General features: G+C 40.2%; 1 protein-coding gene across 1 annotated transcript in view; it reads right to left on the bottom strand.

Annotated features, from left to right (window-relative positions):
- The window catches only part of LOC124787905 (choline transporter-like protein 1), a 490,856-nt gene that overhangs the window by 21,964 nt on the left and 441,185 nt on the right, over nucleotides 1-27,707 (bottom strand). The window contains exon 12 of the mRNA XM_047254885.1: nucleotides 3,995-4,101. Coding sequence (XP_047110841.1) covers nucleotides 3,995-4,101 — 107 coding nt within the window. The remainder of the gene's footprint in view (nucleotides 1-3,994; nucleotides 4,102-27,707) is intronic.

The following is a 27,707-nucleotide window of genomic DNA, read 5'->3' as shown; positions in this document are numbered from 1 at the left end:
ATGATAACATGAGTGTGGTACAAGTTTCAACATTTTGTGTTGTCAGAGAGAGGTTTAGTATGTTACTAAGTACTTAGTTCATCCAACCTTACCGAGCGAGGTGGCGCAGTGGTTAGACACTGGACTCGCATTCGGGAGGACGATGGTTCAATCCCACGTCCGGCCATCCTGATTTAGGTTTTCCGTGATTTCCCTAAATCACTCCAGGCAAATGCCGGGATGGTTCCTCTGAAAGGACACGGCCGACTTCCTTCCCCATCCTTCCCTAATCCGATGAGACCGATGACCATGCTGTCTGGTCTCCTTCCCCAAACCAACCAACCAACCAACCAACCATCCAACCTTTTTCCAGTGATTAGCCAGACACATACATATACTGGACTTGGTTATGATAACTATCTTCTTTTTATTTTACCTATACTTATCTCATAATAAACTTATACACCCACTGAATCAACTTTTAACTTCCCATCCAACATATGATCACAATCAATCTGGAGAAGTAAATTGCTAGCATGCAGTGATTTTTTGTATCTGTATTTACCAGCCCTGTTCCTGAGACGAGCTGGGTATTGTTTTATGAAACAGTTTCTTTGTGGAGCATTATGTTACGAAAATCAAAACTACAATGATGTTAAGGAAATGCATTCACGCTTGCACTAGAATATGCAAAAGAAGATCATATCTGTGACAAAATGAGTATATGTTTGTATCTGTGATAATGATCTCCAAGGATCATGCCAAAAGAATCTTTTTTATATGCATGTAAAATAAATTATTTTGCATGTACCATTAAGTATCTAGGAGAAATATAAATTTTAATCATGTGTAGATCCTATTGACTCAATAACCCTCTTTAATTCTTTCCACTCATATCTTCAACAGCATTTTTAATTAACCATAACACTGTCAATGTGACTGTTTTATTATGTAATAGTAGTCTTTATTAAAATGGTGTAATGATCTCAGCTAAAGAGCTGTTGTAGTATTATATCAGTTTATTGTTGATTACAAATGAGTTCAACTCCCAATATCCACTACACCCTTCAATTTTTCAGAGCCTGCACTGATATTTCATCAAATGCATGTTCTCTCAGCATTTCCCAGCTCTGGTGGACGTGACGGCTGGTTGAGATCTTAATGAACTGAATACTTGACCCAAGCCCTGTTTAAACTGAAACCTACATCCCTGTTTATTAATTTTTCTGATATCTCTATTTCAATAGATTCCTTAATTACACTGTCCAGAAAACTGGGGACTTGCATAACAATGACAGTCTTATAATATTTCATTTCATGATTATTTTTGATGCAGTGTTCAATGGTAACCGATTTACTTGGATGTTCTAGTTGGGGTGTTACTTATGTTCTTTGCAACTCTCCCTCACTGTCTAATAGTCTGCCTGATGCAAGACATGCCACATTTGCTTGGAATGTGGTACACACCTGGCTTTCAGAGACCTAAGTTGTCTTTAACATTACATAGAAGACTTTTAATCTTTGTTAACAGAAGTGAAATACACTGTATATCATGTTTCTATAGGAATCTACTGATCTTTTTGGATAATGGGGCAGCTTAAGGTAGATAAATGTTTTTGACTGCTCATGCTGTCTCATTCTCAACCTCTTTCTCAAGTATTCTTGCTTTTGACTGCAATGCCTACTCAAGTCGACAATTTGAGTACCCATTTCTTCAGGACACTATTCATAGGTTTTGTAATTTTTTGGTGAGGCTGGTCTTGTCTGAAAGTGTTCAAACTCTATGGACCACAGTCATTCGCACAGTTTTTTTTTTTTAAATGGTAATGGCGCAGGGTGTGGAGATAGTGATCAGTGTGGGTTTTCTACATACCCTATGATCCACAGATCCATTCAGTCATCTCTTAAGTGATACACCAAGGAAAAGTAGCTGGCCCCCCTCTTTCTAGTTCCATTGCAAATTTTTTGTTAGGATGGATAGAGTTGAAATGTCCCAGGAACTCTTCAAGTTTTATAGAGGCCAAGTGGCCACACCACAAAATGTGTTGTCCACATATCAACAGAAACACATTGGTTTGAACTTGGTGGATGCTAATGCCTTTGCTTCAAAGTGTTCCATGTATAGATATGCAATGGCAGACAATAACAGATTGCCCGTCATGCTGGGTTTGTTCATAATATTTTCTGACAAACAGAATGTGCCTAAAAGTACAGTAAAGCAACTGTAGAATTTTTTTCATGGTTAGTTCCAAGGACTTAAGAAATGGGATTCTTGTAAAGAATTGGACCACATTGAAACTGAGATGTTGTATAAAGTAACTGGAGTTCTGAGTGTGGTGTTTGCACTTCCCCACATAATTGCTGAGAATGTGTTTCAGGTACTTTGCCAGCTGGTACATAGGTGGACCAATATTACTAACTGTAAGTCTACAGGAATGCCTTCTTTGTGTACCTTAGGAAGTTCATAAGGCCATCGTAGCACAACTGCTCAAGTTCAACCTTAATGGCACTGTGGCAAATATGACTCACTGAACCATGTTGTTTTGCCAACCCATTGCCTCGAACTTGCAGAAAGTGTAGCTGACATGTGAATATGGTGAACTGATGTCTAGCATTCATAAGATGTCACAAATTCTCTCTTATGCTAGTAGCAGGCTTGCACGGCACATAATCCTAGTGTCCATAGGTATATTAATATGATATTTAATTTTGATGAACATAGGTACAGTTTCTTCATCTCAACACATTATTGGAAAGCTCAGTGTATTGAGAAGTTAGCTTTTCTACTGGCACAGATTATGCAACTTGTGTACATTGTGGGCCATCTCCTACCCACAGAGTGAAGTGATGTGATCTTTCAGGTTTTCTCGGCATGATTAATGCTATACTTCCAAGTGTTCAGCTGAGTTATTTTTTCTATGTTATGCACAAAATTTCAGTGACGAACCCAGCTGTCTTTTTTCAGACAAGAGAATGTGTATATCATGGTATATCAGTGTGGGCTCTGAGAAACAAAAGAGCATCAAAGGAGATAGAAGATATCAGGTACTGGCCTCACAGTCAGCTATAAATAGCAGTGAGAGACCAACATTCTGGACAGAATCCAGTAGTACACATAACAGAACAACTCGCAGCACCTGATGGAGATAATTGGGTTGGTCGTCAAAACAGTATGTATAAAATGGAAACAACAGCTCAACTTAACAGCTGGAAATCAGTCACACTAAGAAAATATGATAGATCAAAAATTTTCCATGGTATTCTCTTCCTTCTTCACTGACCCTAAGATCTTAGGATCCCTTGACTGTTGCCATTTTCAATTTTATTTTGCAACTCTCTATCTGTTTCAGCTGATATAACAGAGGTCGCCAAACTTTTTGCACATCAGGTGCATGCCTGACAAAATGAAGAGTGTGGGCTGCATCATCATTCTGCACAATAATCTAGACACAATTATTTAAAACTGAACACTGTAAATTTAAGGAACATAGCAGCTAGGAGGTCTCCGAACATGTGACGATCTCCTAGTTTTCTAAATGTAGCATTTAAATTTAGGTTATATCACAATGTCACATATTCCATATTTTTTTGTCAGTCACATTCAGGTGCCATTGGCAGGCTGGCCGAACTAACATCACTGGCGGGATCCAGTGCATAGGCCTTAGTTTGGTGACACCTGATATGCAATGTTAAAAATGTTTGCAATATTTATAAACTATTTATTATGAGTACTTTACAGGTAAAAAAAGGGAAGAGAAGGAATTAAAAGGATAATAATTATAATTTTGCAATACATTTCACTGTTCAAAAGACATTAAGAAATAAGTGACATGACATTTATCATGAAAGAAAACATCTTTAAAAATTATTTGCAACTTACATTTCACAATCAGAACCTGAAATTTATATAACATTAATTAAAATTCTCTCTCACAAGCATGTATTCAATACCAATAGCAAATTCATCAGAAATGATTTTCACTTAACCTCGATATGTAAGTGAAGAAACAATTACCGTGTAAAAAACCACGTTGCTACAGCACCAGCTATAACCATATGCTGACATCCAGTGCAAAACTGAGCAAACCACAGCACTGCAAACAGATTGTACCATCTTGTCACCTGCAAATTAACATAATTATAAATTTATAATTAGATTTGCCTCTATATTTATATTCTGATAGGGAATGTTGGGAATAAAGATAAGTATTGTTTAGGGAAGAAACAGAATTCCTTCATGGCTATTTCTTCCCTGCACTACTGGCACCCCTTTCATGCATCGCTTACTTTACTCTTGTGGCCTTAGTTTTCTGGCAAGGCACTAACTATGTAATTGGGATAGAACATTGTAGGTCATCTTTTGAGCTGACATTCTTCATGGTCAAAACCAAGCTAAAAAAATAATTTTATCATATTATAAAAATTATTAACAATCTTCCAGATGATGATGTTTTTGCAGTGTCTGGCCCAAGGAATGGTTTAATGCAGCTCTTCATGCTAGTCTGTCCTATGCAAACCTCTTCATCTCTGCATAACCACCTCAATATCCACTCAGACCTGCTTACTATCCTCAAGCCTTGGTCTTAGTTTACAATTTTTACATCCTCACATTTCCCCCCATTGCCAAACTGACAATTTCTTGATGCCTCAGGATGTTTTCTATCAACCAATCTGTTCCTTTAGTGAAGTTGTGCCCCCTGTCTAATCTTCAGCATTCTCCTGTGGCACAATATTTCAAAAACCTTTATTTTCTTCTTCTTCGAACTGTTTACTGTTCATGTTTTACTTATGTACAAGACCTCACTCCAAATGAATATTTTCAAGAAATATTCCCTGGCGCTTAAACAGACTACAGGAAACATTAAATGGCTACCTACAGACTTCCAAGGATTTCATGAGTTAATTATCCTGAATGCACATTAGTACTCACTATTAGGTAAGAGATCTCCCATAATACTCCGTTGGATAAGTAATTCCTACTAAAAGCATTTGACGTGAATGGAATGGGCATTCAGTGACCGTAGGCACAGATTTCGTGGCACCTGAAATGTACCGGTAATAGTGACTTCGTTAATGCACTGGCTTCTAGTGTAGTCTATCAAAAATGAAACTGAACAATCAGATATTTTTGGTGTTTACTAGTATTGGATTAACATACACTGATGACACTATAGGAAAAGTAGTTAAATAGATTTTGATGTGTTGGAGCTGGGCCTCAGCTATCCAATATTCTGGACAATACCTTTTGTGACCATAATAATTATGAAAAATACCATGCTATCACACAATATTGGTACAGAATGTATGTAATAGTGAACATTTACCAGTGCGTCTTCCATTAAAGCAAATCAAGCAGCACTCCTCTCAACAAGTTAATGACTGTGAGGGACGCCTATTCAAATGTTTGTGGAGAAACTCTGTAGGTTTGCTGTGAAGATAATGTGGTATTGATCTTTTAAAAAAAATTTCATGTACACTCCTGGAAATTGAAATAAGAACACCGTGAATTCATTGTCCCAGGAAGGGGAAACTTTATTGACACATTCCTGGGGTCAGATACATCACATGATCACACTGACAGAACCACAGGCACATAGACACAGGCAACAGAGCATGCACAATGTCGGCACTAGTACAGTGTATATCCACCTTTCGCAGCAATGCAGGCTGCTATTCTCCCATGGAGACGATCGTAGAGATGCTGGATGTAGTCCTGTGGAACGGCTTGCCATGCCATTTCCACCTGGCGCCTCAGTTGGACCAGCGTTCGTGCTGGACGTGCAGACCGCGTGAGACGACGCTTCATCCAGTCCCAAACATGCTCAATGGGGGACAGATCCGGAGATCTTGCTGGCCAGGGTAGTTGACTTACACCTTCTAGAGCACGTTGGGTGGCACAGGATACATGCGGACGTGCATTGCCCTGTTGGAACAGCAAGTTCCCTTGCCGATCTAGGAATGGTAGAACGATGGGTTCGATGACGGTTTGGATGTACCGTGCACTATTCAGTGTCCCCTCGACGATCACCAGTGGTGTACGGCCAGTGTAGGAGATCGCTCCCCACACCATGATGCCGGGTGTTGGCCCTGTGTGCCTCGGTCGTATGCAGTCCTGATTGTGGCGCTCACCTGCACGGCGCCAAACACGCATACGACCATCAATGGCACCAAGGCAGAAGCGACTCTCATTGCTGAAGACGACACGTCTCCGTTCGTCCCTCCATTCACGCCTGTCGCGACACCACTGGAGGCGGGCTGCACGATGTTAGGGCGTGAGCGGAAGACGGCCTAACGGTGTGCGGGACCGTAGCCCAGCTTCATGGAGACGGTTGCGAATGGTCCTCGCTGATACCCCAGGAGCAACAGTGTCCCTAATTTGCTGGGAAGTGGCGGTGCGGTCCCCTACGGCACTGCGTAGGATCCTACGGTCTTGGCGTGCATCCGTGCGTCGCTGCGGTCCGGTCCCAGGTCGACGGGCATGTGCACCTTCCGCCGACCACTGGTGACAACATCGATGTACTGTGGAGACCTCACGCCCCACGTGTTGAGCAATTCGGCGGTACGTCCACCCGGCCTCCCGCATGCCCACTATACGCCCTCGCTCAAAGGCCGTCAACTGCACATACGGTTCACGTCCACGCTGTCGCGGCATGCTACCAGTGTTAAAGACTGTGATGGAGCTCCGTATGCCACGGCAAACTGGCTGACACTGATGGCGGCGGTGCACAAATGCTGTGCAGCTAGCGCCATTCGACGGCCAACACCGCGGTTCCTGGTGTGTCCGCTGTGCCATGCGTGTGATCATTGCTTGTACAGCCCTCTCGCAGTGTCCGGAGCAAGTATGGTGGGTCTGACACACCGGTGTCAATGTGTTCTTTTTTCCATTTCCAGGAGTGTATTCTTCCAGAGATGATGTAGCACCATGCTGCCAAATCAAACAATTGAAATGAGACTGAGATGCTGTGCAAATTGACAGGTCATGCCACATTTCATCTTTGGGACATAGGGCATGTGGCTTGAGAATCAACAAGGCATGGACTTGGTATCAGGTGGCTGGTGTGAGCAGTGGCCAAGAGAGGTTGCGCTGAGGCACCCAGAACTATCAGTTTTGACTTTGGCACATGTGTGGGACGTGAGGCCCCAGTTCCAGATCCTATGCTTCATTGCTGATTTGTCTCCTGAACACACTGGACTTGTTTCTGAGGAGGACATGTAGAAGGCAACTCAGTGGACTGATGCGGGCACACACTGAGGGGAGCAAGTGGGAGGAAGCCATTTTTTGTACCACCTGTTTCACAGAACTCTAGGAATTTTTTCTTCAGCTGACACCACACAAGATGTTTCCAGTGAGCACATTTGGAACTCTCATGTTTCTCAGACTAAGTTTAACTGAGGAAGTGTAATTTCTGAGTGGTGGCCATGCCTCAGTGTTTGGTGTTCTTAGATTCCCTCCTGCTGCAGTAAGAACCTCCGTTTTGGTCATTACTCTGTGAATTAACTTAGTGAGGCATGTTGCCTCCCAGTTCATGCTCCAGCTCAGCGTCCTGATTTAGGATTTTGTGGTTGTCACCCATATACTGCCTCCAAATTTAAATGCAAAGGCCTGTGTTATCACACATGCTGTTTCTAACCACTTACTGGTGAGTCACGAACTTCTCTAGCTAAGCTTTTGGCAGTATTTATCCACACGAGCTGAGTTCTGCCCCATGTGCTGACACAGGGATCTGTTTCAGTTCTGAACCAAGGGCATAATATTTGAATGGATCTGTTTCAGTTCTGAACCAAGGGCATAATATTTGAAGTTGGCTAATGGTTGGCATTTGAACTTATTCTGATCTACAGTGACCAAGTGGGTGGATGTTTTCCAACCTGTTAAATTTGTTGCTTCAGTTTGAGAGTTTTCTTATTAGAAATTACTCTGAATGCATCGCTGTCAATTTTTTTAGTATCTTTCAATGGTTCTATAATTGGTATGCAAATTTTGCAATTATCAAGCCAGTATCCTGATATAATTGCTTTGGGCCTTATGGTGCTGCCTGACACGGCCGCCCTTATCTCTGCCCCCTTATTTCAACTTGTTAATTATTTTGTATATCTGCACAGTCACATGTGTCTCCCATGTGTGTTCCACAAGGCGAGAGCCAGGAATTCTGAGCCATTTGAGCTGCTGGCTGCCCTGAGTTCGGACCAGTGGTAGTGGACCTTGTGTATCAGTTGTCTTTTTATTAGGTTTTAAACAGGATTGGATAAAATTCAATTGGCCAGATTTTAGCTAAGTTGGCCTCTGGAATCTTTTGGTATTCTGATTTGTCCGGAGACCTGGCTGAAAATGACTTACAAGTTCATGGCACCCTCCGTCGGTAATGCTGGAATTCAATATAGTTTGGACCCATTCTTAGCCTTGAGTTTCCACCCTCACAGGCATATGTTCGATCAGATGCTGGAAGGGTTCTTGGGGAATGGCAGCCCATTCTTCATGGAGTGCTGCACTGAGGAGAGGTGTCGACGCCAGTCGGTGAGGCCTGGCACAAAGTCAGCGTTCCAAAACATCCCAAAGGTGTTCTATAGGACTCTGTGCAGGCCAGTCCATTACAGGGATGTTATTGACATGCAACCCCTCCGCCATCCGCCATCCACCACAAGCTGTGCATTATGGACAGGTGCTCGATCATGTTGAAAGATGCAGTCGCCATACTCGAATTGCTGTTCGACAGTGGGAAGCAAGAAGGTGCTTAAAACATCAATGTAGGCCTTTTCTGTGATAGTACCATGCAAAACAACAAGGGGTGCAAGCCCCCTTCATGAAAAACATGACCACACCATAACACCACCGCCTCCAAATTTTACTGTTGGCACTACACACGCTGGCAGATGACATTCACCAGGTATTCGCCATATCCACACTCTGCCATCGGATCACCACATTGTGTTCTGTGATTCGCCACTCCACACAACATTTTTCCACTGTTCAATCCTCCAATGTTTACACTCCTTACACCAAGCTAGGCATTGTTTGGCATTTACCGGCGTGATGTGTGGCTTATGAGCAGCCACTCAACCAAAAAATCCAAGTTTTCTCACCTCCCTCCTAACTGTCATAGTACTTGCAGTGGATCCTGATGCAGTTTGGAATTCCTGTATGATGGTCTGGATAGATGTCTGCCTATTACACATAACGACCCTCTTCAACTGTTGGCGGTCTCTGTCAGTCAACAGATGAAGTCGGCCTGTACACTTTAGTGCTGTACGTGTCCCTTCACATTTCCACTTCACTATCACATCGGAAACAGTGGCCCTAGGGATGTTTAGGAGTGTGGAAATCTCGCATATAGATGTATGATACAAGTGACACCCAGTCACTTGACCATGTTCGAAGCCCGTGAGTTCTGTGGAGCACCCCTTTCTGCTGTGTCACAAAGTTTAATGACTACTGAGGTCACTGATATGGAGTACCTGGCAGCAGGTGGCAGCACAATGCACGTAATAAGAAAAATCATGTTTTGGTGGTGTCTGGGCACTTTTGATCACATAATGTAACTTAAGTATTAATGTAGCTGGATTACTTTCACATTTAAATAATGGTGAATCTTTAACTGTTCTATTCAATTTCATACTCTGATCTTTGTTTGGTTAAATGTCTTTGTACGTTAAAAAATGTTGTTCTGAAACTTGTCCATGTTGCAGGTTATGTTCATTCCCACCCTTTCCTAGTCCTTCCACCTGCAACCAATCAGACTCAGAATCTAGTGTAACACATAATTATAGTCATTGATACATAATAAAAAAATCTGTTCCTATAATCTCCTTCCTTTTCAATTTTAATGTAGAAAATAATTCATGTAATACGAATCTGCTCGTTACAATAGCTAGAAACCTTTACTAATAAAGATGAAAGTCAACAGTTTTACAGTGCAGAATAAGACAGAAATTTATTGTAAATTTCAGGTACTACATCAGACAGGTTGTCCACTGTGGCATCTGATGGCCATTAAAATTGCAAAACCATGATGTTGGCTTGCAATAAATGTCAAATTGGCATGAACTGTATTACATGCCTGGCTTTGTAAATAATTAGCATTTCAGTGCAACAAAGCAGAGTAGGCAGGAATTAAGCTATCTACAATGTGTAGACTACTGGTCAAAAGTTTTTGATCACTTGTCACAACTATGGATTTTTGGTTAAAACATGGATTTCATTTTGAATATTCTATCATATCCCTGTCGTGATAATAAGACAAATATACATCATGTAAAGTCTAAGTGCCTCTGTTGTGTATTTGACTGGCTGTTCACCTAGGATGGCACTGATGAATACCAGAACAGCACTGATGTGCCTTTACGTAAGACAGTTCCATTGGAATATCTGATTTTATTTCACCTCCTATGTAGCAATCAATTTGTATTTGTTTACAGTACATTGTGTGCGTGCACCAGTGTGCTTGTATATTTGATCAGGTTCATACTGTATTACCTCCTAATGGGATGGAAACAGACGACTGGATTTGAAAAACATGCTGTAATTGTGGCTCTGCATGAGGAAGGCTATTCTACTCGGACAATAGCAACAAAACTTGGTGTGGTGGATACACTGCAGCAGATCAAGCAAACTAGTGCCAACACAAGTGTTTCATGATCTGGAAGACCCTGAGTTAGATCATACATGGAAGATCAGATCATTTGTGCACAGAGTATATATCAGATGTCTTGTACTGCACCTGAAATTCATGTGGAAGTAAGTAGTATGCAAGTATCTCCGATCTCTCTCTCAACAGGACAATGGCCTTTTCATGAAAAAGCTTTAAAGGGAGATGTAGTTGACAAAAAACCTTTTTTATATGAATAGATTTCAGTGTGCAACAATGGTCCAAGGTGTTATTCACAGATGAATCTTAGTTTGAAATATCTGGAAGGCACTGTTGGATGTTTGTTCATCAACTTCATTGAGAATGTTTTATGACTGTGATGACAATGGTGAAGCACGGTGGAAGGTCAGTAACAGTATGAGGATATTTTGTGGGTGATAAAGTTGGTGATCTAGCGAGAATTAATGTAACATTGAAGAAGCAGGGATATCACAGGACACTGATTTATAATGCAGTTCTACAGGGCAAGAGACTTACTGGTCATGGGTTTGTTCTGCAGCAGGCCAATGATTCCAAACATGTGTCTAAACTATGCAGAGGGTACGTCAATAAAAGAGTGAAATTTGGGGAATGGAAGAATATGATTTCACCAAATCAGTCACCTGACTTAAATCCTATTTAACTCTTATGGGATTAGCCTGACAAGGAGGAGAGAAAACAGAGGTCATCTAATATTGAAGATCTATGGAATGATTATTAACAGACATGTTGCACTGCACTGCACTATCCACAAAAACTTGTTGTCTGTAAGAAGATATTTAGGCCTACTGTAAGAAGGAGCAGCATCTATCATCATGTGTCAGAATCTGTCAGCAGCTAGTTTGTGGCCTATTGAGACTGGCTAATTGGTCTGTGATACTGCTGCTCAAAGACCATACACATTGACATCCATGATTTCAATAGCACCAAGTAAGTAGTGCCCAGAAGGCAGGCAGGAAAGAATCAGGGTTGGTGGTGCAACAAATCAGCATTGCCATGCACTACCTGGATGGTGAAAATTATCGTGACTTCCCTTTGACAATGCTGTACAGAGAAATATGCAAACAGCAGTGTGCACCCAATGACAGCACTAGACACATGAGTGGCTTCCCACTTTTTCAGATCTGTTCCAGTCCTGGATAGAGCATTTATATTTACAACTATACTCTGCAAATCAATGAGAAGCACATGGCAGAAGGTAGGTCCCATTGTACCAGTTATTAGAGCTTATTCCCATTCCATTCACATACGAAGTGCAAATTGAATCATTGTTTAAATGCTTCTGTGCAACTGTAATTAGCCTAATTTTGTCTTTGTGATCCCTAGGATAGCAATACTTATGGGGTTGTAGCACATATCTAAAGTTATCACTTAAATCTGGTTCTAGAAAATTTCTCAGTAGACTTTAACAGGGTAATTTGCACCTATCTTCAAAAGCCTCTGCCAGTTCAGTTATTTTAATATTCGTGTGTCTCTTAACATGAGACACACAACTCTGTAACCATTTGTATTGCCCTTCTTTGTTATAGGTCCCACACACCAATATTCTAGGACAGGTCACACAAGTGTTTTGTACGGAATCTCCCCTGTAAACTTATTGCGTTTTCCTAGTATTCTATCAATGAACCAATGTCTACCACCTGCTTTACCTATAACTGAGACTACCTGATCATTCCACTTCATATCTCTACAAATTGTTACACCCAGCTACTTGTATGAGTTGACTAACTCTAATTGACTCGCTGTGGTCATAGGATACAACTTTTGTTTTGTGAAATCCAGAATTTTTACATTTCTAAACAATTAAAACAAGGTGCCAATTGTTGTACCTCTTTGAAAGCTAACTGGATATTTGTGCAGAATTTTTCAAGTAGTGCTTTATTATAAAGAACTGCATCACCTGCAAAGAGTCTGGGTTTACTATTAATATGGTCTGCCAGATCATTTATGTACAACATGAACATAAAGGGACACAACGCTCTTCCCATGGGCACTTCTGAAATTACTTCTACATCTGTCAATTCTTCAGATGAGATAACATGCTGCAAACTCTCTACACGAACTGCACAGCCCTGTCTCAAATTTCATTTGATACCCCATGTTACCATAGTTCTGTTAATAAACATTGATGTAGTACTGAGTCAAATGGTTTTTTAAACTTAAGAAATACCACATCCACCCAGGTGACTTTATCCATGGCTTTCAAAATACCATGTGAGAAAAGTGCATGTTGGGTTTTGCATAACAGCTGTTTCTGGAATCCATGCTAGATGGCATGGAGAAGATAATTCTGTCCAACATACCCAATTGTGTTTTAGTTCAGAATGTGTTCTAGGATTTGCAAGAGTCATTGAGATTGAATAGCAGGTTTGTGGATCACTTGTGTTACCCTTCTTGTAGACATGTGTGACTTGTGCTGTTTTTCAATTAATGGGGGCAGTTTTTTGTTTGAGGGATTTACAGTAAATTATGATTAAAATGAGAGCTAACCCAACTGCAAATTCTACATGAATTTGACCAAGATCCCATTAGGGCCTGGAGCTGTAATCAGTTGTAACTATTTTAGTTGTTTCTGAACTCCACTGAAACTAACATCTGTTTTATTAATCTTTGCATTTCTGCTTTTGCTTTGTCACCTTCAGTTTAATTACCAATGTCATCCATGAGTGTCTGGACTCTTAGGCACTAACTTTGGTGCCACTGTCAGCCTTTACATATCAGTAGATTTTTCTTTTTAATTTTGTGAGAGATGTTTCAAAAGATTCTGCCATGACAGTCATTGAGGGCTTCATACATATATTGACAACCAAATGTGTTTCGTACACAACCTCTACAGCCCATGCTTTGTTTTACATGTATTATGCAGATATTACTATTTCTTTAGGAGTTATTTTACAATGGCAGTATATAATCTATGGTTTCTCCTATCATCAAATGTTTTGCTAGTTAAATATATATCTACTGCTTGGTCAATTTCACTGTGATTTGCAGATTATAGATGTAGATTATTATTGTTTTTCTATACATTCCTGCCCCAGTGGATATTTGACAGTACTGCCTCTTCATCTGGTTTACCGAACATGCAAATTTCAATATGGACAACCTCCAAGAGGTCAGACCTATTTGTTGCCACTGGGTCCACTGTATTTCCACTATGAATGAAGTCCTGGACTATCTGCTGTAGGTGGTTTTAAGAGAAAGCATTTAGTAATCTTTTACAAGATGTCTTGCTACAGCCAACACTTACAAAACTTTAACCATCCCATTTAACTGTTGGAAGATTAAAGTCTCCTCGAAACAAAGCTATTACATCCATTAGATTGTTGAATAATTAAAGTGTCCTCCATTGATGGCAGTGTGATTGTGAAAGAGGCTTTCTCTTAAGTTATCAGTTACTTGGTGGTTGGTAGAAAGACCTGATCACAAGTTTATGCTCACCTTTGATAATGTGTCTTCCCTACACAAACCAGCATGCAGCTTAAATTTATATCTCGATGTATTTGAGCTTCTTGTCTACTACAACATATACAACATCTTCATTTCCCATTAGTCAATAATAGTGACTCAACGTACATTCACGTTACTCCAAACATCTCACTGCTACCAAATTTGGATTTTACTCAACTTTCTGCACCTAGCAGGCTATTATATATGAGTTCTCCTACAAACTCTGTGACTTTGTTGTGAATGCTTTGACAGTGGATCAACTAGGATTTCATTAATTTCCTCTCTGGGAGCAATTCCTTTGAACCTTGCACTAATATTTTGAGGTCTCCTATATCTGTCATTATCTGAAATAGATGGAGATTGCCTAAGTTAAAAAAACCTTTGCGTTTACTCCATACACAGTCGGCTACCTGGTAGCAGTCACTGATGTGTCCAGCACCTCTGACACATTTAGGGGGTGTTACAATTCTCAACTCTATGCTGTATGTCCAGGAAATCATGAAGGGTCCAAATCACTTATGGGGACAATGTTACAAATTGTGAACTTCACTGGATCACCATGAACAAGGCTGGTCTCTTCAACCATTTTTGTCAGTCACTGGAATGATAAAACTGTAACCTCACATCCTGGATGACAGACATGGTCTGTTCCAACATGCATCACAATATGTAGTTGGTTACATCCTGTTCCCTCAATGGCTGCCAGAACAGCTTCTTCAGTATGTCAAATGAGGCCTCCAGGCATACACACTGAGTGTACCAGAAGATCCTTCTCATCCCTTGCTGCCATTTTCCTAAATGGTATCATTATTCCTGTACATTAGAACCGTCAACAATTAACGGACTCCTGTCCTTTTACACTTGCTTCCCCCTGACGTGGATCACAGCAGGCTTCCCAGTGGGTGAAGTGTCTCTCTCTGGCTCAGTTTCAGCCTGAGTGGACGACAGCACCTCAAACTTGTTGGTTAGGAGTTGGGTGTAATACCCCTAATTCTATCTTCTCCCTACCTCCACTGTACATGGCCCCTAGGTCTACCCCTGACATACCATTCATAGATACAAGGATACGTGGTGATAGATCCTGTACTTCTACAGAGGAGACAGCGTCCATCAGAGAGTATCTCTTGTACATAACTCTTTGCATTTCACCAAATTTAGCCATTAGAAGAAGTTTCGAGTCACTTGACAGCTGTCACAGCAATTTTCAGCTGCTTACAAACAACAGCTAATTCGTCCCATGCCCAAAAACAGCTGTCTCAGTAGGACAGCATTGTAGTTGGTGCAATGTTTTTCTGGACACTAAACAGTTAACTTTAAATTGTCATTGTTTTAATTTCAGGATCTGTTATGCTACAAGGACTGCAAGTTGCCCTTAAGATATGACACTACAACATCCAAGAAAGTTTTTTTTTTTTTGCAAACAACAATATAAATATGGTCTTGAACAGTATAGTGTACAGTATTGGTAAACATGTCCAAGGGCTTGCCACAGTGATAATACCAGTTCCTGTCAGATCACCAAAGTTAAGCGCTGTTCAACTCTGCTAACACTTGGATCATGGCTGTCTGGGTCTGCCAAGTGCTGTTGGCAAGCGAGGTGTACTCGGCCCTTGTGAGGCCAATTGAGGAGCTACTTGACTGAGAAATAGTAGCTCTGGTCACAAAATCTGGCAATAGCCAGGAGAGTGGCATGCTGACAACATGACCCTCCATATTCGCATCCAGTAACACCTATCAGCTGAGAATGACACGATGGTCATTCAATAATGTTGGATCTTCCTAGACTGTTTGGATGGAGTTTAGGAGTTTCACTGGTAAACATACTGTTTCAGTTATTACTGATTGTTCGAAGCAATTCTTCAGCATAATTTTTATGACAGAAAACTGGATGATGGAATATGTCAGGTGGGAAGGATGACAGGTATAAGAAAAGTGGGAGGAGAGAGGAAAGGAGGGAATGGTGACTGCTATAGGAGAAAGAGTTACTACAAGAATGAGATAGCAATGTCACTGCTGAGCTCACCCTGTTACAGGCTGAGGAAGTCACACATGGTACATCATGGCATAAGATGTGTGTCTGGGATGAGGAGGTGACGGGTGTGTGTGGGACGGTGGGGGAGCAGGATAGCACACCTCCAACCTTACTTCATCTTCTATCCAAGGTCTCTTCCTAAGAACACAAACACCCCTACAGAGGAAAAGTAGCCACCTGTAATTTTAAAACAGATCCTGATTTGATCATCCTCCCTACAGAAATGGCTCCACCATTGTAGTGATTAATCTCATTGACTGCCTGGCAGAAGACTCTGCCAACTGTCTGATGAATCCATGTACAAGCCCTGCTATAGTGATCAGATTCTAAAAGCCCATCATAACCTCCAATCCCTTCTCAAATTCCTTGGCCCAAACCAGAGTCCCTCCTGTGAATTGATTTCCTCCTCCAGCCCAACCAACCACTGCATACCCACCCACTATATTCTTCCTAAAATCACAAACCTAACAGCACAGCAGCTCCATTGTAACTGGTTATTATACTCTCATGGAAAGTATATCTGCCATATGAAACTTCCTGGTAGCTTAAAACTGTGTGCCCGACCGAGACTCGAACTCGGGACCTTTGCCTTTCGCGGGCAAGTGCTCTACCATCTGAGCTGCCGAAGCACGACTCACGCCCGGTCCTCACAGCTTTACTTCTGCCAGTATCTCATCTCCGACCTTCCAAACTTTACAGAAGCTCTCCTGCGAACCTTGCAGAACTAGCACTCCTGAAAGAAAGGATACTGCGGAGACATGGCTTAGCCACAGTCTGGGGGATGTTTCCAGAATGAGATTTTCACTCTGCAGCGGAGTGTGCGCTGATATGAAACTTCCTGGCAGATTAAAACTGTGTGCCCGACCGAGTCTCTGCCAGGAAGTTTCATATCAGTGCACACTCCGCTGCAGAGTGAAAATCTCATTCTGTATCTGCCATAGTTGACCAGTACCTCCAACCCTTAGTGGACATCATATTATTACACCAGATGCCCCATGCCCTTGACTTTGAAGCAGTCCAACATTATGTCTCCCAACATCCTGCTAAACCCAAACCCATAGTTCCTTCATCACACATAACCAACTAATCTTTGTGGTGAACAATAAAAAACACTCAGCAATGAATAACCATTTAAATTATCACAAAAATTATAACAATTAAAAAAGTCAAGTGTCCAGAAGCTGCATAGTTGTATGAAGGTGCTTTATTTGTGACTACTGGCTTCACATCGGTGTAGATTCATCTTCAGGTTTATCTCCCATGAATACAAATCACTGCATGAAATTTTATGAAATGGTAGAAATTAACTTTTTGATTTATCATTTTTATAGTACTCTAAATTATTACAGAGTGTTGAGTGTTTTTTACTATTATTCATAATGTCTCTGAGCTGTGATTGTCCTCATCAGAAAGTTATTTGTATCACCCAATTCTTATTCGCAAATGCTTCTTCCTGTAGGGTAAGACATGCATACAAATATTTGGCAATGTCATGGGCACCCACTTTGAACTGTCATATGCTGACCTGCTTAAGAGCCACTTAGAGAAGTTCTCCAAATGTCTTTCAGCCAGAAGTTCCTTTGTCTTCCAACAGGTATTTTCCCTTCAATGATGAGTTATAATAACTGGTATCTTTTGCCTCTTATAATGTGTCCCTGGTACTGAGGTTTCCTTTTTTTCATAGTGGGCAATAGTTCCTTTTGCTTTTTCATCTAATGAAGGATTCCTTCATTTGAAATTTTCAGCACATTACATAGTAGATGGTGATAAAGATACATTTCCAAAGCATCAACTCTTTCCTCTAGATATCATTAAGGGTCAAACTTTTACATCCGCAGAGAAAAATGGAGAACATGTAGCAATGAATCACTCATATTCTCAGTTACAGACTAAGGCCCAAACTTATAAAAAGTTTTTTCATGCTAATAAATTGTCTCCTGGCCTGTTCTATTCCAGAACTGATCTTTTTCTTGCAGTGACACTACCCATCCATCACAGTGCCCAAGTACATTGAGGAGGATACTTGTTCAATCTTATTTCCCTTTATTGACACTGTAGTTTGGATTCTTCTTAGATAAGACTACAACTTTGCTCTTTGAAGTGTTGACAAAGAGGCGAAACTCTTCACTGCACTGGGCTAAATTGTCTTTCATGGCCGCGAGGGATTAGCCAAGCGGTCTAAGGCGCTGCAGTCATGAACTGTGCAGATGATCCCGGCGGAGGTTCGAGTCCTCTCTCGGGCATGGGTGTGTGTGTTTGTCCTTAGGATAATTTAGTTTAAGTAGTGTGTAAGCTTAGGGACTGATGACCATAGCAGTTATGTCCCATAAGATTTCACACACATTTGAACATTTTTTGTTTGTCTTTCATGCGTTGGGGTGCAGGCAGATCATTTGATGTGACAACAGTGTCATCTGCATACCTAATATTGTTAAGTATCTTTCCATTTTTAATGATCCCACTGCTTTCTTCCATCAACACTTCCCTGAAAACTGCTTCAGAGTAAATGTTAAACAAGAGAAGTGATAGTATACAGCCCTGATGAATGCTTTTACTAATTGTAGTCACTTCTGATATTCCTTGGGCAGTTTTTACATCTGCAGTCTGATTCCAATACTGCATGCTGATGATGCATAAATTGCTTTGGTAAATACCAATTGGCCTCAAAATTTCCACCATCATTTTATGTCTCAGTCAGTCAAGAGCTTTATTGCAGTCAGTGAAACACATGTTTCAACAAATCTGGGAAAAGGAAGAGTTACCAGAAGAATGGAATGTAGGGATAGTGTGTCTGGTGCATAAGAAAGGAGATCTATTTGACTGCAGCAACTCCAGAGGCATAGCACTTTTAAATATTTTATATATATATATATATATATATATATATATATATATATAAAAAAAGAAAGATGATGAAACTTACCAAACAAAAGCGCTGGCAGGTCGATAGACACACAAACAAACACAAACATACACACAAAATTCTAGCTTTCGCAACCAATGGTTGCCTCGTCAGGAAAGAGGGAAGGAGAAGGAAAGACAAAAGGATATGGGTTTTAAGGGAGAGGGTAAGGAGTCATTCCAATCCCGGGAGCGGAAAGACTTACCTTAGGGGGAAAAAAGGACAGGTATACACTCGCACACACACACATATCCATCCACACATATGTGTGGATGGATATGTGTGTGTGTGCGAGTGTATACCTGTCCTTTTTTCCCCCTAAGGTAAGTCTTTCCGCTCCCGGGATTGGAATGACTCCACACATATGTGTGGATGGATATGTGTGTGTGTGCGAGTGTATACCTGTCCTTTTTTCCCCCTAAGGTAAGTCTTTCCGCTCCCGGGATTGGAATGACTCCTTACCCTCTCCCTTAAAACCCATATCCTTTTGTCTTTCCTTCTCCTTCCCTCTTTCCTGACGAGGCAACCATTGGTTGCGAAAGCTAGAATTTTGTGTGTATGTTTGTGTTTGTTTGTGTGTCTATCGACCTGCCAGCGCTTTTGTTTGGTAAGTTTCATCATCTTTCTTTTTAGATATATTTTTCCCACGTGGAATGTTTCCCTCTATATATATATATATATATATATATATATATATATATATATATATATATATATATATATATATATATATATATATATACGTGATTGTTGGCTTCAAATTAATGATATGAATATAATAGAGGGAAACATTCCACGTGGGAAAAATATATCTAAAAAGAAAGATGATGAAACTTACCAAACAAAAGCGCTGGCAGGTCGATAGACACACAAACAAACACAAACATACACACAAAATTCTAGCTTTCGCAACCTATGGTTGCCTCGTCAGGAAAGAGGGAAGGAGAAGGAAAGACAAAAGGATATGGGTTTTAAGGGAGAGGGTAAGGAGTCATTCCAATCCCGGGAGCGGAAAGACTTACCTTAGGGGGAAAAAAGGACAGGTATACACTCGCACACACACACATATCCATCCACACATACACAGACACAAGCAGACATATATATATATAGTACTATCAAATATCCTGTTTAGTAGACTTTCACCTATAGCAGAAGATATTATCGGAAGCTATCAATGTGGGTTCAGACCAGGAAAGTCAACTGTAAACCAGATATTTACTCTCTGACAAATAGTAGAAAAGATCATTGAATTCAATGTTGGTGTGTACCATCTTTTCATTGACTTTAAATCTGCATATGACACAATAAACCAGGCCAAACTTTATGAGGCAATCCGGGAATAACTTTATGAGGCAATCCGGGAATTTCGAGTGCCTGGAAAATTGGTGAGTTTAATAGAGATCACCCTAAAGTATCCCCAGTATACCATGTGAATGCAGTCAAGGCTATCACCTCAGTTTCCCACTCAAACTGGGCTAAGGCAGGGAGATGGGCTTTCCTGCCTACTTTTGAACCTGGTGCTTGAAAAATTGGTACGTGAATCGGGTATTCAGACAAGAGGAACTATCTACTTTAAGTCTGTACAATTGCTGGGATATGTAGATGACTTGGATCTAATGAGCAGAACACTTAGAGATCTACAAAGTGCATTTTCAGCTCTAAAAATGAGTGTGGAGAAGATGGGCCTGAGAATTAATGAAGGAAAGATGAAGTATATGTATAATGGCACTAACCAACCCTTACAGCCCACAATAACCCTTGATGGAATGACATTTGAGCGAGTGGAATGTTTCACTTATCGGGGCTTAAAGATAGAAGCAAATGGTACCACCTTTACTGAAATTATGGCTTGCATAATTGCTTCTAACTGATGTTACTTTGGAACATTGCAACATTTTAAATCTAAGCTTTTATCATGAGGGACTAAGTGCAGACTTCAAAAAATGCTGATACGCCCAGTTCTTACGTATTCCTCATAAATGTGGACAATTATGAAGCAGGGTGAAAACAAACTGAAATCACATGAAAGAAGTATATTGAGGAGGATTTTTGGACCTGTATATGAAAATGGGACATGGAGAAGGCAAAGAAATGACAAACTTTATGACTGCTATAAGGAGGTTGATGTGGTAAAGTTCATAAAGCTGTGTAAACTGAGATGGGCTGGACATGTGATGCGACTCAATGAGACAAATCCCGCAAGGAAAGCTTGCTGCAGTGAACCTGGAGGAAGAAGAGCAAGAGGACAACCTAGGTTGAGATGGAGCGACGAGGTTGGAGAAGACACTGCCAGATTCGATTACCATAACTGGAGGTCCACGGCGAAATCCAGAGAGGAATGGCAGAAAATTATTGAGGAGGCCAAGTCCCATCCTGGGATGTAGTGCCAATGGAAGAAGAAGAAACAAGCGTACATACTGACATTCATATCTCTGCGCCTCTGCACTAGTAGGTGTCAGAGAGTGCTTCACAACTTCCAAACCCATTTCAAAAGCCAAATTGGATCATGTACATTTGGGATTCACATTTCTTGTAAATCTGTGTGTGTATGATTTTCAGAAATATTTTGAGTACATAACACATCATCATCATCATCTTCATGAAGACATCAAACGAATCATACAATAATCATCACACTGTGAGGAGTTAGTATGCTTTGACAGTGGTATAAAAGTTTATCTCAGCCAGTTACAAGATATCTTTGCTGATGCATAGATAACATTGAAAAAAGTGTTAGGAGGCTGACGCCAATCGACTTCTTTTCAGCTAAAACTTCAATAACTTCAGTAAACTTCAATAACTTCAGTATAACCTCCATATGAACTGCTAGCTTTACCATATTTCTCCAGTTTAATAGTATGTACAATGTCACTCTGTGATTTTATGACTGACTTAATTGATTCTTGCATCAGGTGGAGGAGGATCACCTGTATTGTTTCTGAAAAGGACTTCAATATATTCCTTCCATCTTTTGAGTTTTCCTTCAACTCCTATGGTAATTTCATTATTTGCATTCCCCAGCATTTGTCCATCTCGCTTCCTTTGAGGGTCACCCAACTATACCTTCTTATATAAGTTAACCCTTTCAGGGGAAGTGGTTCCATTTGAAACCACCTACAATTTTCTCATTTTGTGGTAAAAGGGCAGTGGCTACATTTGGGGACACCATTCAGCAGCCTAGTTGGTGCTGCCCTCTAGCAGCTGTCACTGGAACTGCTTCAAAATCTGTAAATATTAGCAAGTAGTGAGGCGAGTTGGATAGGCATTTTTGTACGCTGTGTGCGAATGTCTTTGTTCTGAAATTGTGACTGTATTCTTCTGTATTACATAACTTTTATGCATGTATTCAATGCAGAATACTGTTCTGTTTACATTAATACTATATGTACTCCAGTAATAACCAAAATAATGCATTTATTTCCGTGAATGTTGTGGTGGTTCCATTTGAAACCACTGCTCCTGCAACGGCAGCATTAGTAGGTGTGACGAATTTTTTTTTCCACTTTCATGTGATGTATTCTCACAGACTCAAGGAAGAGGAAATTCTGGAGTGCCTTTTCGCAGATATTCTTTCAGATCCTGACTCACAGATTGACACCAGAAGTGACAGTGAAAGTGATGTGCTAGCTGAAGACAGTGATCTGGATTTGCGAATGAAAACACCCATTTTATCTCAAATTATTTCGGAAAGTGAGAGTGAGGACCATTTTGACAATGACAGTGATGATAGTTTCAGCACTAATGATGATTTGCCACTGTCTTCCATTGCAAATTTTTCATGGAGAAAGGGCGTCAGTGCAATGAACTTTGCCGCCAATTTTTCAGAGGAAGCTGGTGTATGAGGAAAACTTAAAAATGACAGTGAAGGTATGCAACCAGTAGATTTTTTTGTGTCTGTTTTGTGATACTATGTTAGAACACACAGTTTTCCAGTCTAACCTGTACGCAACACAGAAAGGTGGCAATTTCAGGCCTCTTTCTAAATCAGAACTTAAAGTATTTTTGGCTCTAAACATTCTAATGGGAATCAAGAAACCTTGTTATTATCGTGATTGCTGTTCATCCCATAAGGAACTTTGAGATGAGTACATTTCCTCACTAATGTTGGTAAAAAGGTTCAGCTGGATTTTGACACATATTCACATCAATGACAACGCTGTTATGCCTTCAAGGGAGAGCAGAAATTATGACAAAGTATATAAAATCCGTCCACTAATCAATCAGATACTGATAAACTTCAAAGAATTCTATGCACCTACTAAGGAGCAAGCTATAGATGAATGCATGATGAAGTTCAAAGGACGAATCGCATTCAAACAATATATACTCCAAAAGCCAATCAAGAGGGGATACAAAATCTGGGTCAGAGCTGATAAGCTTGGATGTATTTGAGATTTACAGGTATATACGGGAAAAGTTGAAGGCATAGTGGAAAAATCCTTAGGAGAGAGAATTGTGAGAGATATGTGTAAATGCTTGGAAGGAAAGGGATGCCACATATACTTTGACAATTTTTTTACCATTGTCTCACTTTTACAGAAGCTAAAAGATGACGGACTTTTTGCCTGTGGAACAATTAGATCACAAAGAAAAGGAATTCCTACGCTAAAAACAGACAAAAAGTTGCAAAGAGGAGAGTTTGACTCGTCAGTTCGTTCTGATGGCATTGCTTGCATCAAATGGAAAGATGAACATGTAGTCATGTTGCTGTCTAGAATTGTTTCACCTGAATGTGTTGAAGAAGTCAGCCGTAAAGAAAAGGATGGAAAAATCACAAAGGTACCTTGCCCAAAAATAGTGAAATCATATAGTGCAAATATGGGATGTGTCGATAAGGCAGATATGATGAACAGTTTTTATGCAACAGACAGGAAACCACGAAGGTGGTGGCTAAGATTATTTTGGTATATAGTTGATATTTCTATTGGAAATGCATTTATTCTGTTTCGATTATGTAATCCAACGGCGAAGCAAGTGCTAAAGGATTTTTGAAGATGTGTTGCCACAGGCCTGGTAGGCTGTAATGTCTTCAAAGATAGCCCTGGCCATCCCAGTACACCGTCAGAACCATCTGCAAAAAAATTCAAAACTGTTGTTCCCCATGAGAAACGTATATCGGAAGCAAAACATCTGCCAAAACATGGAACCTCAAGGCGCTGTGTGCACTGCAGCGCAAAGAAAGGACCCCACAGAATCAGACGGACATGTAGTCACTGCCAGGTAGCCTTATGCTTATCTGCAGAAAGGAATTGCTTTGTACTGTATCATCAAAAGTGATGACATTTAGCGGGCAGTGGCTCCATTTGAAACCACCCTGTATGTGTTCAGTTTATGTATATTTCATTTAATTTTTACATTTTTCTGTCTCACTGTATGAAAATTAATACAATAAAAACAAGGAAAAATTAAAAATTAATTTTTTTTTATTTTGCCCCAGAAAGGGTTAAAGTAATCATGTCTCTCTTGAAATGTCTCAAATTCTTTACATTTGTCAGACATCCATGATTTGCTCATTTCTGTCTAAGTATGTCAGTGCATAGGTTTTTGTCTTTTATGGGATCCTTTGTTTTACACTGTCTTCTTTCATTCATAAACTCCAGAATTTCATCAGTTATCCAGTTGTGCCTTTTGTTGGTGGTGTTGAACCCAATGCAACTTTCCTGAACTTAAGTTATGCTATCTTTTATAGAGTTCAAAGTGGATTCTACTTCTATAGGCTGAGTCTCTTCTATTGATTTCACTTTTTCATCCAGAGCAGCATCAAACATAAGTTCTCACTTCTGAAATTGCTCATTTTCTTGTACCTATGTACACTGATATCTTAATGCCTCTTATAGCATTTCTGATGTGTTGCATTTTAAAGTCCATTACTACTGGATTGTGATTGCTATTGATATCAGCACCAGAACAGGTTTTAATGGATTTCACATATTTTCTTAGCTCCTGTTTTGCCAGAATAAAATCAATCTGATTTCTGACGGTCTTCTCTCAGGGTGTATACATGGACAAGGAAAAAATAATTCCCACATTTTTCCCGGATTTCCCGGTTAAAAGTACACTTTCTCCCGGGTGAAAATGCACTTTTTCCATGTTAAGTGACAGTATAACTCTTCCTTGGCACAATAATACTCATCAGTCCTTTGAACGTTTATGGTTTTATATACCGGAGTAGAATTTCCCGGGTCTTTAGAAAACGAAACTCAGAGGGGAAAAACATGTTTTGAAAGACCTTTGATGTGCAGCAACATGTACGCTGCATATTTTCGTATTATGAAGGTACAAATTTGAATTACACAAAACACCCCATGTTACTTTCCGGAACATTGAAATCGAGATTGTGATGCGCTTTTGTAAGACAGTCATAGCTCATGTCACGTGATCTCGACAGCTGATGGCAGCATTGGACACGTGATATAGTAACCCAATAGCAAGAGCACTCTTCAGTAGCGCGAACACACAAATAAGTAAAGTTAATGGTTTAAATTAGTATCTCTAAGATTAATAAGCTGGAAGAGAAGCTAAGCTTCCACATATAATGTTGATCTTTTTTGCGCATGTTACACTATAAGATACATCACACAAATGTAATGACGTAAATGTCTGATCTTCTGGGCTCGAAATTCTTCTAAATGGTCGTCCTCAAAGAGTTGATTTTTAAATGAGAGTCAAACGCTTTGTGAGTTAAGAAATGCATTGTACATTCTCGCATATAGTTCATCTTGCATAAAAGGAAATCTGCTTTGAATGTAATGCTTTTCAAACCACCGTTCACAATATTTTCCCGCAACCTGTTAGAAATAGGTTCGTTTCAGCAGTTGCAAGAGAGTGCCACATAACAGGCGTCACCAAGTGCAGCTACGATGATGCAGGAAGCCCATATGTTCTTACGTGTAAAACATTAAAAGATCTTACATATGTCATAAAAGAAACAAGACATCAGACGATACTTCAAGAGTGTTGGAATTTCATGAACCATACTAAAACGCATAATTCGGCTTAAAATGCACATTCGTATGTAAATTTTCTTGGAGCACCAGTACTGTATTATCTAATGTTTGGCTTTTTATTATGGCTTAATGCCATACGTGCACTTGAAATGCAGTGAACAGTTGAAACTAGCCAATAGTGTGAAATCAAACACTTCATTTCAAATAAATTGACTGCCTCAGCAGAAAAGATTAATTTTCGGCCAAATCTCTTTAGCAAACCGGCAAAAATAACTTCATTGTTCTGTAAGGCGATTAATGCTTGACTGTCAGAAAGGTGGAGATAAAATCTTAAACTAATGACATATTTTAGCCTTCTGTAATTATGCGAACGTATTTTAATTCATTTGATAGCTGCCAGCCACAAAAATCAGTTTTGTTATCATTTAACGTGAGAGCAATAAACAAAGAGAAAACAACAAAATTACTGAATGTAAACACAGGTCACGTGGAGACTCGCGACCTCAACTCAGACTGCTCTGTGCATCAGCCCCAGATTTACTGTATTTCCGAACCGGGGCAATATTAAGTAGTGGCGCCCAACCACAATTCTGTAACCAGAAGCGGGAGAACGTATTACTCATGTGCGACTCAAGTGCGCATGCTCAAGAGCCTGCCCACAACAGCTCAAACAAATCTAATTTAAACAATTGTCACGTCACACTCATCGGAGGCAATTGTTATAAAGCATTGCATAGTCTTCGTAAAGCCTTTGACACACATTGCTGTTGGCAGATGCTTGTATGAGCACTGTTTTGTTGTTGTATATGGCCCCTTTCCTTTGCAACTTAAGTTCCCTCCCTCTCTCATTCATGTTTTGTTGCTGCAGTATTATTCTGTTCTGCAGTAGCGGAATACAGTAATATCCTCTGTTAGAGTATTGGTTCTTACCAGTCAAAATAACAAAAATTTAACTGAAAACCAAAACAATGAAAAATTCCTGGAATTCTAAACAATTCCCGGGTTTTTCCTGGTTTTCTCCCAGATGAAAAAATTCCCGGGTTTTTCCCGGATCTCCCGGTTGTCCCGGGTCGTATACACCCTGTCTCTTCACTACCAGGAGGTGACATCAATGTGTGTAGCCTCCTAGCATGAAGTTTGAAAAATGTATTAGAAACAAAAAATTCATGTTCTGTACAAATCTGCACCAATCTGTCTCCTCTTGTGCTTCGTTCTCCAAGATCATAGCAACAGCATTACCTTCTGCACCAGAGCCAATTTTTGAGTTAAAAACGCCTATGACCAGTGTTTTATCACCTTTTTGTGTGTTTCATTGTGTCATAGAAAGATTCTACCTCTTCACATCTTTATCCTCTATTGGTGCATGAACCTGAATAATTTTCATAGCTCGATGTGACATTTGTAACCTTAATAACATTACGTGAACATCAAGTTGAATAAAATTGGGAACTGATTTCGCTGTCATTTATGACACAAGTATGGCAACTTCATATCTACGGTTAGTATCAGTTCCACCAGAACAGTATAGGGTTCTTCCTTCATACTGTGAATCCTAGATATAGGCCACCTTACTTCGCTTAGTCCGAGAATGTCTGCTTTTAGCCTGCATCTCTCTGCCTCTACATTTGTAAGCTTCCCAGTCATATAAAACTGTGCACATTCCATGTGGTAATTCAAACTTTGTTGTCATATACTTTTATCTTTCCAGAGCAGTCATGCTTTCTAGTCACAGCAGTGTTCAAGGTATCTTCTCCCTCTCCCCCCCTTCCCCAGAT

The sequence above is a fragment of the Schistocerca piceifrons genome, chromosome 3 (genome assembly GCF_021461385.2).
Source record: "Schistocerca piceifrons isolate TAMUIC-IGC-003096 chromosome 3, iqSchPice1.1, whole genome shotgun sequence".
In the NCBI taxonomy this organism is placed as follows: Eukaryota; Metazoa; Arthropoda; class Insecta; order Orthoptera; family Acrididae; genus Schistocerca; species Schistocerca piceifrons.
This window is presented reverse-complemented; position numbering and strand designations above follow the sequence as displayed.